The sequence below is a fragment of the Staurois parvus genome, unplaced genomic scaffold (assembly GCF_062004578.1).
Source record: "Staurois parvus isolate SC_StPar_1 unplaced genomic scaffold, SC_StPar_1.0 ptg000092l, whole genome shotgun sequence".
Taxonomy (NCBI): domain Eukaryota; kingdom Metazoa; phylum Chordata; class Amphibia; order Anura; family Ranidae; genus Staurois; species Staurois parvus.
Window position 1 is genome coordinate 2,126,282 of NW_028317888.1, and position 19,327 is coordinate 2,145,608.

The window sequence follows — 19,327 nt, forward strand, 5'->3', positions numbered from 1 at the left end:
ATGGACTAAATAAGGAAGTGCAGTACTTCTTGTGTTGGGAAGATGGCGATGAGTGATAGAGGGGGTGGGGACCCTCGTCCTATAATCCCCTCATCACTGTCCCTCCTATAAAAGACAGTTCTGGTTGTTTCCTCACTCTCTGACTAAGGTCCATGAATAAAGAAATGACCTGGTAGGAGATCAGAGGAGCCATTTCCTAGTTCCCTTGAGGGTGGAATTGTAAGCTCCTCAGAGACCAAGCTGCCTGATGTGAGCGGAGTCCTGGTTTGGGGGAACCAATCAGCTCCTGTCTTGTAATCCTCTTTGTCTTTGTATTTTAGTCCATGGCCGGGAGATGAGGAAAACCTCCGAGGATTGTCTCACTTTGTCTCCAGACTGGAAAGTAGAAGATGAGGACATCACACAGTATAGTCCAGGAGAAAACCCGGCTCCCTCCAATGTCCATCCGGCACCACCCAGTGTAGATGGACCATCGGATTCCTCGTATCCTGAGGAACCTCACACTGTGCGGGACCGGGCCGGCCTTCCAACAGGGAAGAGGTTCTCCTGTCCTGAGTGTGGGAAATGTTTTTCAGTGAAGTTCAGTCTTTCCAGACATCAGAGATCACACACGGGGGAGAAGCCGTATTCCTGTCCTGATTGCAGGAAATGTTTTTCATTGAAGTCCCATCTTTCCACACATCAGAGATCTCACACGGGGGTGATGCCATATTCCTGTTCTGAGTGTGGAAAATGTTTTTCACACATATCCAATCTTTATAAACATCAGAGGTCTCATTTGGGGGAGAAGCCATATTTCTGCCCTGAGTGCGGGAAATGTTTTTCAGTGAAGTCCAGTCTTTCCAGACATCAGAGATCACACACGGGGGAGAAGCCGTATTCCTGTCTTGAGTGCGGGAAATGTTTTTCACGGAAGTCCCATCTCTCCATACATCAGAGATCTCACACGGGGGTGATGCCATATTCCTGTTCTGAGTGTGGAAAATGTTTTTCACAGATATCCAATCTTCACATACATCAGAGATCACACACGGGGGAAAAGCCATATTCCTGTTCTAAGTGTGGGAAAAGTTTTTCACATAGATCCAATCTTTACACACATCAGAGATCTCACAATTGGGAAAAGCCACTTTCCTGTCCTGAGTGAGAGAATTGTTCCTCACTGAAGTCCTGTGTTCCTGTACATCAGGGGTCCCACACAACGCTGGAGGTGTATTAGTGCCTTGAGTGCGGGAAATGTCTTCTAGATGAATGTTGCTGGACATCCCAGCTGTCATGTGGGGAAGAAGCACACCCTGATATACACCTCAGATATACTCCATGGCTGATCTTCATCATGGAAGAAACAGTCCATAAGGAGATCAGAGGTCCCCAAAGATATGGATGAAATGTGTGACCAGGTTGGCTATTGATGGAAGGAAAAGAATAAAAATGGAGTCCTGCCCTGTGATTGGCTGAGTACATTTTGTGGTGGGAGATTTCACAAACACTTAGAGGTCTGTTTAAAAATAAATATTTCTACCTCCTGTATACCGGACACTTCCACCCCCTTCCTGCCCAGGCCGACTGGTAACTATCAGCACTCTCACACTTTGAATGACAATTACACAGTCATGCAACATTGTACCCAAATTATATTGTTATCATTTTTTTCACACAAATAGATATTTATTTTGGTGGTATTTAAACACCACTTTTTACCATTTTTTCTTGTTTTTACAAATAAATGGTCTTTCCTTATAAATGTAGACAAAGGTGTATTCTGCGCCATTTCTTGGGTACAATAACCCCAATCAGTGTCTATGATTCAGTGTGTAGGAGAGTTATAGAGTCTACAAACTATGGGATAGATGTCTGAAAATCCATCATGTCTGATGACGGCAGATCTCATTTCTGAGGACCAAAAACACCAGAACGGTACAAATTGTCAGAACTTTATCTGTGAGGAAATAATCCGTATACAATTCATGGAAACAGGCGGGATCTGGAATGAAGGAGATTCCCTACTAATTCTCACAAAGTAACCGACATCCCAGTTCTGTATTTGTGATAATTGGAAGACAAAATAAAACGCAATAATGTGCAAAAATATATATTTATTAATAATATAAATCAGTACAAAATGGGGATGAAATCTAATAGGTGATGATAAATAATAAACAATACAAGATAACAGTACAATGATCTAATCCACAATAATGGGGAGAAATACAAGCCAGCAATTACTTCCAAATATTAATGAATTACATCCAACTGTCTGGAAATGTCGTGTAAGAAATCAGTAACTCAGCAACATGTGACAACAGATATACAAATCCCCCCCGTGATCTCTCTACAGCCAGATATTCAACGCTCAACGTGTACCTTGCCATGACTTGATCTGGAATCCCATACACAGGCCAATCCAATCTGCTTACAATCTGAGATGAAGATGTAATGTTACATGAAGTAGTCTACCTTGTCATATATATACTGTATACATCCAGCTAAACCATTTTGAGTCTAGACCTACTAGCCAGGCACAATCCTTACTCTCCACCAGTTGCCCCACCCAACCTTGCCCAGGTCCACCTCCAACCCCACCCTCAGCCCATCCCCCAACCCTGTCCCTAGCCCTGCCCCCAACCACACCCCCTTAAAACTTATGAAATTACATTTTTCTTTAGAATAAAGAGTCCAAAATATAAAAAAACTGCAATTATAACTTTATTATGTCAATTTAAACATCACAGCAATAGCAATAGGGGGCAATCAAAATATCAAGTTTTACAGCTTTAAACCTGCAGTGAACATTTTGTATTTGTTTTGTTTATCTCCGGCATCTTTAGTAACTGCAGTAAAGTCTCTTTTAAAAGATGTAAGTTTAGTTTATAGAAGTGTAGCATAAGAAAAAGTGCTTATTTTGATGCCAAAAACATGGAATAATAATTACTGTAAACACGTATTTTTTATCTCCAGCAGAGACCTTAGAGAAGTGCGGCATTAAGAAAAAAGAAAAAAGTGCCTCTATTGATGGCCAAAAAACATAAATAACAATAGTAAACATTTTGCATTTTATATCTCCAGCATCTTATTAAAAGAGAGCTTAGAGAAGTAGTGCATTAAGAATAAACAAAGAAGTGCTTATTTAGATGCCAAAAAACATGGCATAACAATAGTAACCATTGTAACAGAGCAGCCATGGTTTGTGATGTACAGCAGGACCAAGACTTGTGTAATACCCTTTTTTTTGATGCAAAATACCACTTCAATGGCTGTGTGCGGATTGCATTCTATTTCATGAAAAAAAAACACACCAAAAAATGATTTTTTTTTGGATGCCAAAAAGCAGTAGGAAGCCAGTTTCACATCAAGGTTTGCTATGGTTTTCATTGTACAGCAGGACCAAGACTTGTGTAACGTCCCCTTTCTGATACAAAATACCACTTCAATGGCTGTGTGTGGATTGTAATCTTTTAGTGGTGGTCCATTAACAGCAATCATCAGAAGATCATCCAAAGTCTCCCGTGTCAGTGATGAACGATAGACCGTCTTTATTCTGATTTGGTAGCTATAGCCACGTTCACATGAGGCGGTTGTTGGGGGAAGTACGGCACAGAAACTGATCAGAGGGAGTATGTTGCTGAATCTTTCTTTCTGCTGATTCAATCTTTTCAGAGTCTCAATAAATGAGTCCATTTGGAATGAAGAGTTTGAGGTCAGCCCACTCTGCTTCTAACAGCTCAATGTTGTCTTCAAACTGATTATCAAAAACATGTTTTGCAATTCTGTGCAACTCAGTCCATCCAAAGTTGGGGATGTGAGCTTTGTCTGGCCAAGACACGCTGTTCAATATATGGACAGATTGTACAATATCTGAGGAGAACGAGGAAAGCCTCAAAATGAAATCTCTTTCTGCTTTGGCCAATACAGATTGGCCTATAGACTGAAATTCTGTCACCAGCTTGAAGGTTGGTCAGCTGCAGCCCATGTCGTTTTCCATCTTCTGTAAACTTACTAAGAAATTCAAGTTCGTTTTTTCCTTTCCCATCAGAAAGATCCTGAAGAGTTTTAACTGCTTGTTCTAGTTTGTTTTTTACCTGACAGATCATAAGTTCCTTGTTCTGAAGACCCTCTGACAAAGGTTTCAGCTTGCTAGAAAAATCGAATAGGAAATGCAAAAGTTTCACAAACGTCATCTGTTTCAGGTCTTTCAGGATGCCTTTAACTTTAGCAGATTCACATGATCCCTCAGATGATATCTGCTCACAATGGCTCCCTACTGTCTTCCAGTGTTGCAGAAAAGCACACAAGGCCTCGACTTTGCTGCATAACCAGCGCACTGTGTGTACATCTTTCATTTTCAAGATTTCCTCAAAGTGTCTGCGAGATCTTTACAGGTTGGCAACCCTTCTTGATCCACGTTACAAGGGTCAAGGTGCAGAGCTCATCCAGTCTTCCCAGAGGGAGCAGAGGATGAAACATCCTGAGGATGCCTTGAAATTGTGTAACACCTTTCCAGACACTGGGAGGTCACCATTTCCTGGACAACGTGTTTCTGAGGGTTCATTCTGTCAAAGGAAGAGCGGTGGAGAAGGCGGCCAGCTGACCGATTAAACAGTTCTTTAGTCCTCAGCACCCAGGGATGTTAGGTTTAAGCACCCATCGGCAGGGTCTGCATCATATGGTGCAGGATTATCTAGGGGCAAGTGCAGACTTGGAGACCTTTCCAACTGAGCATCCACTGGGTTACTGGGTCTTGAGGATGGATCACTGGCCAGAACTTGCTCAATATGCCATCGAGGTACTGGCATCCAGCGTGCTTTCTGAACGGACATTCAGTGCTGCTGGAGGTTTTGTGATGGATAAGAGTGCGTCTGTCCACAGACTCCGCTGACCAGCTGACATTTATCAACATGAATCAATCCTGGATAATTTTTCTATAATTTTTAACAGTTTTTAACTGCAGGGCCCATGAGTGCACCCAGCAATAGTAACTGTGAGGGGACACAGTGTTCAGGCACCATCAACACTGAAGGCCACATTGTTCTATACCTGTATGAGAGGTGCATTACATATAGTTAGAATTTTTAGAGCCGGGTCCAATCCTGCACTCATCAAGAATAACTGAAGGGTTACGGTGTCAGTCCTGCTGTAGCAGGTTCTATACATTGTACAGATGTGCAACTTTGCAGGTAGTTTAAGGGACCCCCAGGCATGATATTTAAATGAATATATTTTTTTTTTTACTTTAAGCAATGAAAAATAACTGCCCCTTTAAAAACTGTACTATTAGAATTTTTTTTCCACTGATTCATGTCCATCAGGGCAGCACCCGAGTCCCCATACCACTTTTATTGCTGACACCTAGCATATCATCCTTCAAAATGTGCACTTTTCAATTTGCAAGTTCGATTCCCATAGGTTCGATGTTGGCGGCGAACTTTTGGTCTGTTCGAATGTTCTACCATGAACTAAACCGGAGGGTGTTCACCCCATCACTAGTGATAAACTAGAAGTGCAGAGAGAGAGCACACAGGGCAGATCACACAAAACCCGACATACGGGGGTATATTGGGGAATGTGAGGGCAGATTACGGATAACAAGACACAGCACAACAAAATAGTCCACCAGGTAGCAATGTAATACCACATAGATAGTCCATGTACGATGGCCAAGCAAAATGGAGAACCAGTACACCAGGCCACCAGACGGTATGGCAAGGGGAATGTACCCAGCCCACAGGGTGAATACAGCATAGCAGTGGTTAAGTCCAGCACACTAGGCAGGGATCTAGGCGGACCAGGGTAGGATATAGCAAGGGTCAAATCCAGCTGATACAGCAGGGATCCGGGCAGACAAGTGGTTGAGTCCAGCACAGGGCAGGGATCCGGGCAGACAAGTGGTTGAGTCCAGCACAGGGCAGGGATCCGGGCAGACAAGTGGTTGAGTCCAGCACAGGGCAGGGATCCGGGCAGATAAGTGGTTGAGTCCAGCACAGGGCAGGGATCTAGGCAGACAGGTGGTTGAGTCCAGCACAGGGCAGAGATCCGGGCAGACAAGTGGTTGAGTCCAGCACAGGGCAGGGATCCGGGCAGACAAGTGGTTGAGTCCAGCACAGGGCAGGGATCCGGGCAGACAAGTGGTTGAGTCCAGCACAGGGCAGGGATCCGGGCAGACAAGTGGTTGAGTCCAGCACAGGGCAGGGATCCGGGCAGACAAGTGGTTTAGTCCAGCACAGGGCAGGGATCCGGGCAGACAAGTGGTTGAGTCCAGCACAGGGCAGGGATCCGGGCAGACAAGTGGTTTAGTCCAGCACAGGGCAGGGATCCGGGCAGACAAGTGGTTTAGTCCAGCACAAGGCAGGGATCTGGACAGACAAGGGACTAAGTCAGCACAGTATAGGGAACTGGACAGACAAGTGGGGTGTTTCAAGCACAGGGCAGAGACCAGGGCAGCATGGTATGGCACATCAAGGGTACAGACTGGCAAACTGCAGCAATCAGATCCAGCAGCCACTTAGTCCAGAGTCCAGGCACTATGAGGGATGAGCAACAATAGACACAACATAGGTTCAGGGACTCACCAGTCAACAGAAGTCCAGGCAGCTTGGCAGGGAACAGGAGGTCTGGTGGGCAGAGGTTCTTCATATGCACATCACGGGTCCTCAGAAGGCTGTGTGTCCTGGCCGCAGCATCTGGACCACACAGATAGAAGTTGCCAGAAGATCAGAGAGTAGAGCAGAGTCCCAGTGTACAGGAAGCTATCTGTCTCAGCAACTCTGTGCACCAGGTAACCTCTTTCTAGGAAGACATGCAGCCCTCAGTCCTGTGTGTCCATCACAGAAGTAAACTCAGAAACGTCTGAGCCTTTCTGCCAGCATAGGGTTATTATATTGTCCTTTGAATTCAGCCAAGCCTTAAGCATCCAAACCTGCTGCTGGCCCATCTGGCTTTATCCAGCTACAGGACACAATGCTGTCTGTGCTTCAACAAACAACACATAAAAAAATATTTGTGCCCTCCACTACAACCCCTGCCCCTTCCAAACATGTACCAGCAAGAGGCCTCAACATGCCTCTGCAAGGTACATGTCCCAGTTCAGCAGCAAAACTACAAAAGTATCCATGGGATGGCTTTTCATCTGAGGGCCACATGGTTATTAATGCTCTTTCCAGCAGGACATCACTTTGCGGTATGGAAGCGGTTGGCTTAGGGACACAATTGAAGTGCTGGGAGGATAATTTGATCCACTAACATTATCTCTACAGAGAGACTCTGCTTTGGCTGTGGACAAACCGGTCACTGCCAGGCCAGCTGCCCTGTTAGAAAAAGACTCTGAGGTCCACCTCTCCCATGCTGGTGCACTATGTGGATATGTACCAAGCTTCTGAAGAAATGCCACTCCAACCCCAGCCCTCTGGTCACCCTTGGACCACCCATGCTACAGATGTGGAAAACCCAGGCATCTCCAGGCTAGATGCCCAAGGAACTTCACCCTCCCCAGAATCAAAACACCTGCCCTGATCCCAGTGTAACTCTGGTGCCAGAAGGAAAGAGCCTTTCACCATCTCAAAGTGAATTGATGCTTCCAACAACTGGTGCCCTTCTAGGAGTTTATGGAGTCCAGCCACTTACCCCAAGATAAGGCAGCAGCAGTTACAGGAGCTCTGCATAGATGTACAAAAAGTCCTTGGTTTCTGTGATACAGGTGCTTTCCTGACCATCATTGATAACTGTGAGGTGAATTCTACAGGGAATTACTTCTGTTGGGGTAATGGCAGGACTTTCTTTTGACATTCTCCAAGGGAATGACCTGTGAGAATTTAATAGTCTGTTTCTAAGGAGTGTGACCCAGAGCGCTAGGAGTAGAACACAAATCTGGGACAGGCGTGATGCAAGATGCAAATTCATCAAGGATCTACCCTGTTAACTATGTAAAGGCTCAGGTCAATCCCACCAACACCCCAAGGTTTAGGGGAGGATCTCTTGGTTTGGAAAACAGGTGGAATAATATAAATAATAATAATAATATAAAAATAATAATAATAATATAAATAAAGGAAGAGCACCCCAGACTTGATGCTGTAGATGAAGACAGCGAGGTCACATGCAGGCTATCTGTCCCAAGAGTTGTAGGGAGATGTCCAACTTTACAGCCATGGCTGGAACACATCTCACAGCCGTCCTTCCGGGATGTCCGGAGTGCACTCCACTAGGTAAATGATAAGCTGACTTTGGCTTGCATGTGCGATAGCCCGTCGGAGGCCCATCTCCATGACTACTCCAGCGTGCCGTCGCCTCACTGCGCATGTGCGATAGCCCATCGGAGGCCCATCTCCATGACTACTCCAGCGTGCCGTCACCTCACTGCACATGTACGATAGCCCATTGGAGGCCCATCTCCATGACTACTCCAGCGTGCCGTCGCCTCACTCCGCATGTGCGATAGCCCATCTCCATGACTACTCCAGCGTGCCACCGCCTCACTGCGCATGTGCGATAGCCCGTCAGAGGCCCATCTCCATGACTACTCCAGCGTGCCGTCGCCTCACTGCGCATGTGCGATAGCCTGTTGGAGGCCCATCTCCATGACTACTCCAGTGTGTCACCGCCTCACTGCACATACGCCTCCACAGCCACGCACCTATTGGCATGTGTTCCAATTCACCTCCAGAAGCCATATTTGGCAATGGCAGCACTTGATCTCCCTCTGCTGCCAGTATAGTAACACTACTCATGAATACTCCATACATCTAAAGACAAAGATCTGCCCAATGACCCCACTGACAGCCCACACAAAGCAAGGACATTCTGGCTGCCATTGAAATGTATGTGTATACCTACTTTGTGTTCACATTTATCTCCATGGAAAGAAGCCAACAATTGAGGAACCAGCAGGCTTTTATCCAAAGGAATTATGGATTCAATTCATTAATTTTTACTTTTTATACATTGTGCTGATCCAACAATATTATCCCCATGAACCCCAATGCAGCATTCCCAATATGTCATTATTTATTATATGGGGATATATATATATACACAGACTATATGACCTCCTCATGTATATATTACACTGCCCTGCGTTTCTTACAGCTTTAATGCCGGTGAATGTTTCTAATGTCTCTTACTATACCTTTTGATGTTTAATGTATTGTTGGTTGTGTGAGCATGTTGTGATGTCACCTTTGTCCCTCCTCCTTTCCGGAGACTGCCCAACCCAAGTGGGAGGGTCCAACCTCTGTCCCAGGGTATATATAGAAGAGGATTGTCATTGCCAAGTCAACTCTGATGAAGAAGGGACTCCCTTCGAAACGCGTCAGCCTGACTCTGAGAACCTTCCCTCGTGTTTAGACTCGGCTGGTCTCTGATTGGTCAAGTCTCACTAAGGACTTTACACGCGTGTTATACTTCTCTGTTTGTGAGGATATTTTCACATCCAATAAAATCACATTTTACTGAGGTAATGCACAAGGTTGGTGCGCTTTTTGTTTTGCTTTCCAGTATTGGTGGGGCTTCCCCAGCCTTGTTTAGAGCCGCACAACCTTTGATGCCTTGGTGGGGAATTTCTTCAAGTTCCGGGTCCATCTATCCACCCTTGTTCTGGGCCACAGAGGGCAGGAGGGGTTGTTTTGTGTTTACACCCGCAGTACCATTACTCCAGTCACTTTCCGGGTCGTTACCATCCCCCATTATTATCACTGTCCCAGCCCTTCCCATCTGTGGGAGGAGCTGAGTCTCACCCTCCTCATTAACACTGGGAGGCCTATAACAAACTCCAATGATGACCTTTGTAGTACCGCCCCCCATGTGCAGTTCCACCCATAATCCTTCAGCCTCATCACACTCTCCATCAACTAGGTCCTCTTTCACACTCGCTCTGAGATCACTTCTCACATAGAGACAGACACCACCACCTTTCCTATTTCCCCCGTCTCTCCGAAAGAGAACCTAGCCAGGAATATGAATGGCCCAGTCATGTGAGGAATGAAGCCAAGATTCAGCAATACCAATTCAATCCTAGTTCTCTTCATGCACCAAACCTTCCAACTCACCTATTGTGCTGGGCACACTTCTGGCATTGGTGAGCACTTTCATTCACTGACACCTTCTTCATTCACTGACACCTTCTCCATTCACCGCCACCTTGTCCATTCACCGACACCTCGTTCATTCACCGACACCTCGTCAATTCACCGACACCTCGTTCATTCACCGACACCTTGTCCATTCACCGACACCTTGTCCATTCACTTACACCTTGTTCACACGGATTTTGAGTATTTTTTATTTTCATACAAATGGTACCAATTCCACTGGTTGTTTGTAACTCCAACAAGTACTGACCCGTCTGATCTGTCTACCCATTAAAACTGAATTCTCCCTCCCCCCTCCATCCTAGTTTATATACTCCTCCAGCCTTCCCATAAACCCCTCCCCCAGCACAGCAGACCCCCTTCCATTTATATGCAGACCATCTCTAGCATATACAGTGAAGGAAATGTGTATTTGCTCCCCTGCTGATGCTGAATGTTCGCCCCTCACACAGAAATGATCGGTCTAACAATGGAATGTTCGCCCCTCACACAGAAATGATTGGTCTAACAATGGAATGTTCGGTGTAACACTGAGAGACAGAATACAACAAATTCAGCAGAAATGCGTCTAACAAATGATGACTGATCTGCATGTTCATGAGGGAAAGAAGGATTTGATCCCCTTCACAAAACATGACTTAGTACTTGGTGGCCAATCCCTTGTTGGCAATCAGGTCAGATGTATCCTGGAGTTGGCCCCCAGGTTCGCACACATCTCAGAAGGGATTTTGGCCCACTCCTCTTGGCAGATCCTCTCCAAGTCATTAAGGTTTGGTGGATGATGTTTGGCAACTCAAACTTTCAGCTCCCTCCACAGATTTTCAATCGGACGAAGGTCTGGAGACTGGCTAGGCCACTCCAGGACCTTAATGTGCTTCTTCTTGAGCCGCTCCTTTGTTGCCTTGGCCGTGTGTTTTGGGTCATTGTCATGCTGGAACACCCATCCACGACACATTTTCAATGCCTTGGCTGAGGGAAGAAGGTTCTCACCCAAGATTTGATGGTACATTGCCCCATCCATCGTCCCTTTGATGCGGTGCAGTTGTTCTGTCCCCTTAGCAGAAAAACACCCCCAAAGCAGAATGTTTTCACCACCATGTTTCACAGTTGGGATGGTGTTCTTGGGCTCATAGGCAGCATTCCTCCTCCTCCAAACACGGCGAGTTGAGTTGATGCCAAAGAGCTGGATTTTGGTCTCCTCTGACCACAACACTTCCCACCAGTCCTCCTCTGCATCATTCAGATGTTCAGTGGCAGACTTCAGACTGGCCTGGACATGGGCTTTCTTGAGCAGAGGGACCTTGCGGGCACTGCAGGATTTCAGTCCTTGTCGGCGTAGTGTGTTACCAATTGTTTTCTTGGTGACTGTGGTCCCAGCTGCCTGGAGATCATTGACAAGATCCTCACGTGTAGTTCTGGGATGATTCCTCACTGTTCTCATGATCATTGACACTCCATGAGGTGAGCTCTTGCATGGTGCACCAGACCTAGGGAGACTGACACTTGTTTTGTGTTTCTTCCATTTGTGAATGATTGCACCAACTGTTGTCACCTTCTCACCAGGCTGCTTGGCCATAGTTTGGTAGCCCAGTCCAGCCTTGTGTAGGTCTACCATCTTGTCCCTGACATCCCTGGACAGCTCTTTGGTCTTTGCCATGGTGGAGAGTTTGGAATCTGATGGTCTGATTGCTCCTGTGGACAGGTGTCTTTTATACAGGTAACACAATGAGATTAGCAGCACTCCCTTTAAGAGACTGCTTCTAATCTCAGCTTGTTACCTGTATGAAAGACACCTGGGAGCCAGAAATCCTGCTGAATGATAGGGGATCAAATCCTTCTTTCCCTCATGAACATGCAAATCAGTCATCATTTGTTAGACGCATTTCTGCTGAATTTGTTGTTGTATTCTGTCTCTCAGTGTTACACCGAACATTCCATTGTTAGACCGATCATTTCTGTGTGAGGGGCGAACATTCAACATCAGAGGGGAGCAAATACACATTTCCTTCACTGTAGGCTGCACCCCAATGAAAAGTCAGCCCAGTGCTCTAGGCCAGCACTCCATTGTTATTCTTCTCCTGCCATCAATGACCAACCCGGTCCCACACTTCATCCATGTCTTTGGGGGCCTCTCATCTCCTTATGAACTGTTTCTTCCATGATGAAGATCAGCCATGGAGTATATCTGAGGTGTATATCAGGGTGTGCTTCTTCCCCACATGAGAGCTGGGATGTCCATCAACATTCATCTAGAAGACATTTCCTACACTAATACACCTCCAGGGTTGTGTGGAATCCATGATGTACATGAAGACAGGACTTCAGTGAGGAACATTTCCCTCACTCAGGACAGGAAAGTGGCTTCTCCCGCATGTGAGATCTCTGATGTTGGTAAAGATTGGACTTCTGTGAAAAACATTTCCCGCATTCAGGACAGGAATACGGCTTCTCTCCCGTGTGAGATCTCTGATGTCTGTAAAGATTGGACGTCTGTGAAAAACATTTCCCGCATTCAGAACAGGAATACGGCTTCTCCCCAGTGTGAGATCTCTGATGTGTGTGAAGCAAGACCTTGCATAAAAAACATTTCTCGCACTCTGGACAGGAATACAGCTTCTCCCCTGTGTGAAATCTCTGATGTCTGTGAAGATCAGTCTTCTGTGAAAAACATTTCCCGCACTCAGGACAGGAATACGGCTTCTCCCTCATGTGTGATCTCTTGTGTCTATGAAGACTGGACGTATCTGAATAACATTTCGGGCACTCAGGACAGGAATACGGCTTCTCCCCCGTGTGAGTTCTCTGATGTATATGAAGATTGTACTTTTTTGAAAAACATTTCCCGCACTCAGGACAGAAAAATGGCTTCTCCCCCGTGTGTGATCGCTGATGTAAATGAAGTTTGGCTGTATCTGAAAAACATTTCCCGCACTCAGGACAGGAATTTGGCTTCTCCCCTGCGTGAGATTTCTGATGCATGTAAAGATTGCACTTCCTTGAAAAACATTTCCCACACTCAAAACATGAATACGGCTTCTCCCCCATGTGAAATCTCTGATGATTGTAAAGATAGGACTTCTGTGTAAAACATTTCCCACACTCAGGACAGGAATACGGCTTCTCCCCCGTGTGAGATCTATGATGTTTATGAAGACTGGACTTGTCTGAAAAACATTTCCCACACTCAGGACAGGAATACGGCTTCTCCCCCGTGTGAGATCTCCGATGTTTATGAAGACTGGACTTGTCTGAAAAACATTTCCCACACTCAGGACAGGAATGTGGCTTCTCCCCCGTGTGAGATCTCCGATGTTTATGAAGACTGGACTTGTCTGAAAAACATTTCCCACACTCAGGACAGGAATGTGGCTTCTCACCTGTGTGAGATCTCTGATGTGTGTTAAGACTGGGCTTACTTGAATAACATTTCCCACACTCAGTACAGGAATACGGCTTCTCCCCCGTGTGAGATCTCTGATGTATGTGAAGACTGAACTTCCTTGAAAAACATTTCCCACACTCAGGACAGGAATACGGCTTCTCCCCCGTGTGAGATGTTTGATGTTTGGACAGACTGGACTTATCTAAAAAACATTTCCCGCACTCAGAACAGAAATATGGCTTCTCTCCCGTGTGAGATCTTTCATGCACATTAAGATGTGATTTATAATGGAAACCTTTCCCGCACTCAGTACAGGAGAACCTCTTCCCTGTTGGAAGGCCGGCCCGGTCCCGCACAGTCTGAGGTTCCTCAGGATACAAGGAATCCGATGGTCCATCTACACTGGGTGGTGCCGGATGGACATTGGAGGGAGCCGGGTTTTCTCCTGGACTATACTGGGTGATGTCCTCATCTTCTACTTTCCAGTCTGGAGACAAAGTGAGACAATCCTCAGAGGTTTTCCTCATCTCCAGGCCATGGACTAAAATACAAAGACAAAGAGGATTACTAGACAGGAGCTGATTGGTTCCCCCAAACCAGGACTCCGCCCACATCAGGCAGCTTGGTCTCTAAGGAGCTTACAATTCCACCCTCAAGGGAACTAGGAAATGGCTCCTCTGATCTCCTACCAGGTCATTTCTTTATTCATGGACCTTAGTCAGAGAGTGAGGAAACAACCAGAACTGTCTTTTATAGGAGGGACAGTGATGAGGGGATTATAGGACGAGGGTCCCCACCCCCTCTATCACTCATCGCCATCTTCCCAACACAAGAAGTACTGCACTTCCTTATTTACTCCATGATTTAGTCATGAAGAACAGCGGGGCTGAGCCCCACCAGAGGTCAGAGAGTGAGGATGGGGGGAGAACAACCAAGATGAAGACTGGACTGATCCTGAAGACCACCATCATTGGGGTATTGACTCCTCCCTCATTATCACTTTCTGTTTAAGGGTCCAAAGTTGGAGGATGTTATCACATTATTATCACCATGTAAAAGTCTGTGCTCCAATCACATCATCTGATATATAATGTGCAGCTGGGAGGAAATGGGGGGAACAAGAGAATCCATATTATGTGTATATATAGCAGTGGGGGGAGGGGGGAGAGCAGAAGTCAGGAGTATGGAATGTACAATATAGAGTATATAGTGCAGGGGTCAGGAGTATGTAATGTACAACATAGAGTATATAGTGCAGGGGTCAGGAGTATGTAATGTACAATATAGAGTATATAGTGCAGGGGTCAGGAGTATGTAATGTACAACATGGAGTATATAGTGCAGGGGTCAGGAGTATGTAATGTACAACATAGAGTATATAGTGCAGGGGTCAGGAGTATGTAATGTACAACATAGAGTATATAGTGCAGGGGTCAGGAGTATGTAATGTACAATATAGAGTATATAGTGCAGGGGTCAGGAGTATGTAATGTACAACATGGAGTATATAGTGCAGGGGTCAGGAGTATGTAATGTACAACATGGAGTATATAGTGCAGGGGTCAGGAGTATGTAATGTACAACATAGAGTATATAGTGCAGGGGTCAGGAGTATGTAATGTACAACATAGAGTATATAGTGCAGGGGTCAGGAGTATGTAATGTACAACATGGAGTATATAGTGCAGGGGTCAGGAGTATGTAATGTACAACAGAGTATATAGTGCAGGGGTCAGGAGTATGTAAGGTACAACATAGAGTATATAGTGCAGGGGTCAGGAGTATGTAATGTACAACATAGAGTATATAGTACAGAGGTCAGGAGTATGTAATGTACAACAGAGTATATAGTGCACGGGTCAGGAGTATGTAATGTACAACAGAGTATATAGTGCAGGGGTCAGGAGTATGTAATGTACAACATAGAGTATATAGTGCAGGGGTCAGGACTATGGAATGTTCAACAAAGAGTATATAGTGCAGGGGTCAGGACTATGGAATGTTCAACATAGAGTATATAGAGCAGTGGTCAGGAGTATGTAATGTACAACATAGAGTATATAGTGCAGGGGTCAGGAGTATGTAATGTACAACATAGAGTATATAGTGCAGGGGTCAGGAGTATGTAATGTACAACACAGAGTATATAGTGCAGAAGTCAGGAGTATGGAATGTACAACATAGAGAATATAGTGCAGGGGTCAGGAGTATGTAATGTACAACATAGATTATATAGTGCAGGGGTCAGGAGTATGTAATGTACAATATAAATTATATAATGTAATGGTCAGGACTCATAATATTGGTATTCAGTAATTTAAGGTCCTTAAAGGGTTGCTTGCCTCCCATCTCCTGAGACTGCACTCAGTGACTTGGGGCTGAGACACTACAGACATATCCCTCCACCCGGCACAGCCAGCAGATAACAGAGAAGGTCCCCTGGAGGAGTCAGGCACAAGGCAGGAGACCCCAGTCACATGTCCTGGGTGCCTACATTATGCAATGCTTAGAGTAAAAATCAACATTTTGCTGCCAGCTGAACCCCAGAACCTCCATAAATCCAGTCTAGATACATAAATTGTGTCTGCAGCACAGAGAAGGAAGATTATCCGAGAGAAATCCAGGAATACAGGACGGGGAACACAGCTCAGGAAAGTGACCAGGGGATTACAGGCTGATATCACCCAGTTCCCGCCCTACTCTGGACCAATCAGTGAGCAGTATGGGTGGAGGAATGGATTTAGTGTTCATGACCCACCTGTGCTGATCTCTGTAGGAGTGTCCTCCTCTATAAATGTCCCCGTTATTCCATCCTCCTCCATAGACTGCTGATCATCCCTCACATACGCCTCTTCTTCTTCTGCTTTCACCTCAAATTCTATATCGATTGGATCTCCACTCTAAATCAAGGAAATGAGAGAAAATATCATCTGTAAAATGTAAGATTTATGATTGTGACATCACACAAAATCCACACATTGTCTCCCTTCACAGAAGCAGATCACATGTGATATGTGGGTACATTTCCCCTAAATACCGCATGCCATCCTGAAACTGTCCATTTCCTATCCCGTGTTGCGGTATTGACCACAAACACTGAACACGCTCAGTAAATACCGCATGAACAGGCGTTACATTCACAGAAGGAAATAAAGAATGAAATGCATGCGGTCATTAATTAGTGGTGGAGACATGCGGCATTCAGGAAATGTGTACTGCTTGGTAAAGAGCGAGCGGCTGCCGCATCCAAACCAACCGATAAATCTAAAAAAAAAGAATTACCAGCAAGGAAATATTAAGAAAATGGCGTAGGATTCCCTCCTTGGGGGGTCTAGTATGGATTTTGAAAGGGGGCCCCTTGCCAAAATGAAAGAAATACATACCAGACCCCTATCTGAGCATGCAGCACAGCAAATCAGAAAAGGGGGGACAAGCAAGTGACCCCCCCCTCCAGAAACATACCAGGCCACGTGCCCATAACATGGAGTGGATGCTCTGGGGCGGGGGGGGGAGCTTTGCTCCCCCAGAGCACCTTGTCCATGTTGATGGAGACAAGGGACTGTTCCCTACAACCCAGCCTAGTGGCTGTGGGGGTTTGCAGGCAGGAGACTTACAAAAAGTAACAAGGGGGCCCTCAGATCCCTCACCCCATGTGAATGAGTATGGGGTACATGGTAATCCTAATTATTCGCCCCAAAAAAGTATTCTGTTATATAGACAGCAGGCAGTTTTTGACAAGTCCTTTATTAACCACTTGCCTACCAGGCACTTATACCCCCTTATTTACCAGGCCAATTTTCAGCTTTCAGCGCTGCCGCACTTTGATTGACAATTGCGCGGTCATGCAACATTGTACCCATATGAAATTTTGATCATTTTTTTCTCACAAATAGAGCTTTCTTTTGGTGGTATTTAATTGCCACTGGGCGCTTTACTTTTTGCGCTATAAATAAAAAAAATGCAAAAAATTTTTATTATAAAATTTTTCAAACAGGTATTTTTTCTCCTTCACTGATGTGCGTTGATGAGGCGGCACTGATAGGTGACACTGATGATGGGTACTGATAGACGGCACTGACTGGCATCACTGCTGGGCACTGACTGGTGGCACTGACTGGCACAACCCCTGGGCACTGACTGGTGGCACTGCTGGGCGGCACTGGTGGGCAGCACTGGTGGGTGGGCACAGGTGGGTGGCACTGGTGGGTGGGCACAGGTGGGTGGCACTTCTGGGCACAGGTAGGTGGCACTTCTGGGCACAGGTGTGTGACACTGCAGAGGGGCACAGGTGGGTGCACTGCTGGGCACAGGTGGGTGCACTGCTGGGCACAGGTGGGTGATCTGCTGGGCACAGGTGGGCGGAGCTAGTGGGCACACTGCTGGGCACAGGTGGGCGGAACTTACGGGTGGCACTGCTGGGCACCGATCATCAGGGCACTGATCATCAGTGTCCTGATGATCGGTGCCGATCCCCGCTCTGACAACTGCCGGTTCTCGGCAGTACTTTCCTCACGATCTGACAGCGTGAGGAAAGTGCAGCCGAGAACCGGCACTTGCATTTCCCTCTGATCAGCGTGTCATTGGACACCGCTGATCACGTGGTAAAAGGCCGCTGGGATCGGCCTTTTACCACATCACGTGATCAGCTGTGTCCGTAGGACACAGCGATCACGGAGATCGCCGGGTGCGCGCCCGAGCGCGTTCTGGGGGGACGTCATATGACGTCCACCCAGAACTGGCCAGCCGCAGTGAAGCCGTCATTCGGCTATCTGCGGTCGGCTACTAGTTAAAAAAGAAAAATAAAGCAAAATGTCCCCCCCGGTGTAGATCCATCATCAATCACGATGCTCGCTGTCACGGAAAGAAAAGCTCCGCTCCCAATGAAGACTCCCCTCTGTCTGACAGCTCTGCTGCCTCCTGCCACTAAATATACTAAGAGACGGTGTCACTCGGTGATGTCACTGACCGGGGCATGTTGTATTGGTAACGTCACTGACCGGGGCATGTTGTATTGGTGACGTCACTGACCGGGGCATGTTGTATTGGTGACGTAACAAGAGGGCAAGGCCACCCAGTGATGTCACAGGGTAGTAGCATTCCTTAGTTTATTTAGAAGTGGGAGGCGACAAAGCTGTCAGATGTCAGGAGGGGAGCTTTGTTTTTTCAGCGATGACAGCGAGTATTGTGATTGGATCATCGATGGATCTACATCAGGGGGATATTGTTCTTTATTTTTGTTTTGTCAAAAATTTATTCCAGTGTTTTTTTTTACACTACACTGTTTGGTGAATGAATAGGGGTACTATGTACTCTAAACTCATTCACATTGTGGGGGGGCGGGATCTGGGGGCCTCCATGTTAAAGGTGGCTTCCAGATTCCAATAAGTCCCCCACCCAAAGCCCCCCCACAACCACTGCCCAGGGTTGTGAAGAAGGGACCCTTGTCCCCATCGCCATGGGGACAAGGTGCTTTTGGGGGCGCAGAGTGCCCCTGCCCTGAAGCACCCACCCCATGTTGAGAATATGTGGCCTGGTATGGTTCAGGAGGAAGGTGGGCACTCACTAAGGGTCTGGTATTGATTTTGGAGGGGAACTCACTCCTTTAATTTTATTTTTTTGGCATCGGGGTTCCCCTCAAAATCCATACCAGACCTGTCACAGCTGTCAGCAGGGAACTTGGCGGCCGTCCGCTCCTTGTTTACTGGTTGTTGGGGACACTGGCGGCTGCCCTCTCCTTAACAACAAGCTATTTACAAGTGTTGCTATGGACACCAGTGGTAAATTCCCCGCAGGATTCACTACTAAAAAACAGAATGCAGCATCTTACTACATACTGGGATACGGGAAGATACCGCTTTGTGATTGG

At 46.3% G+C, this 19,327-nt stretch overlaps 1 protein-coding gene across 1 annotated transcript in view; it reads right to left on the minus strand.

The window, feature by feature from the left end:
- Positions 1 to 12,347: 12,347 nt before the first annotated feature.
- Positions 12,348 to 19,327, minus strand: part of LOC149468115 (uncharacterized) — a 368,056-nt gene continuing 361,076 nt past the window's right edge. The window contains 1 exon segment of the mRNA XM_089670677.1: positions 12,348 to 13,544. Within this exon segment, the coding sequence (XP_089526803.1) occupies positions 12,348 to 13,544 (1,197 nt within the window).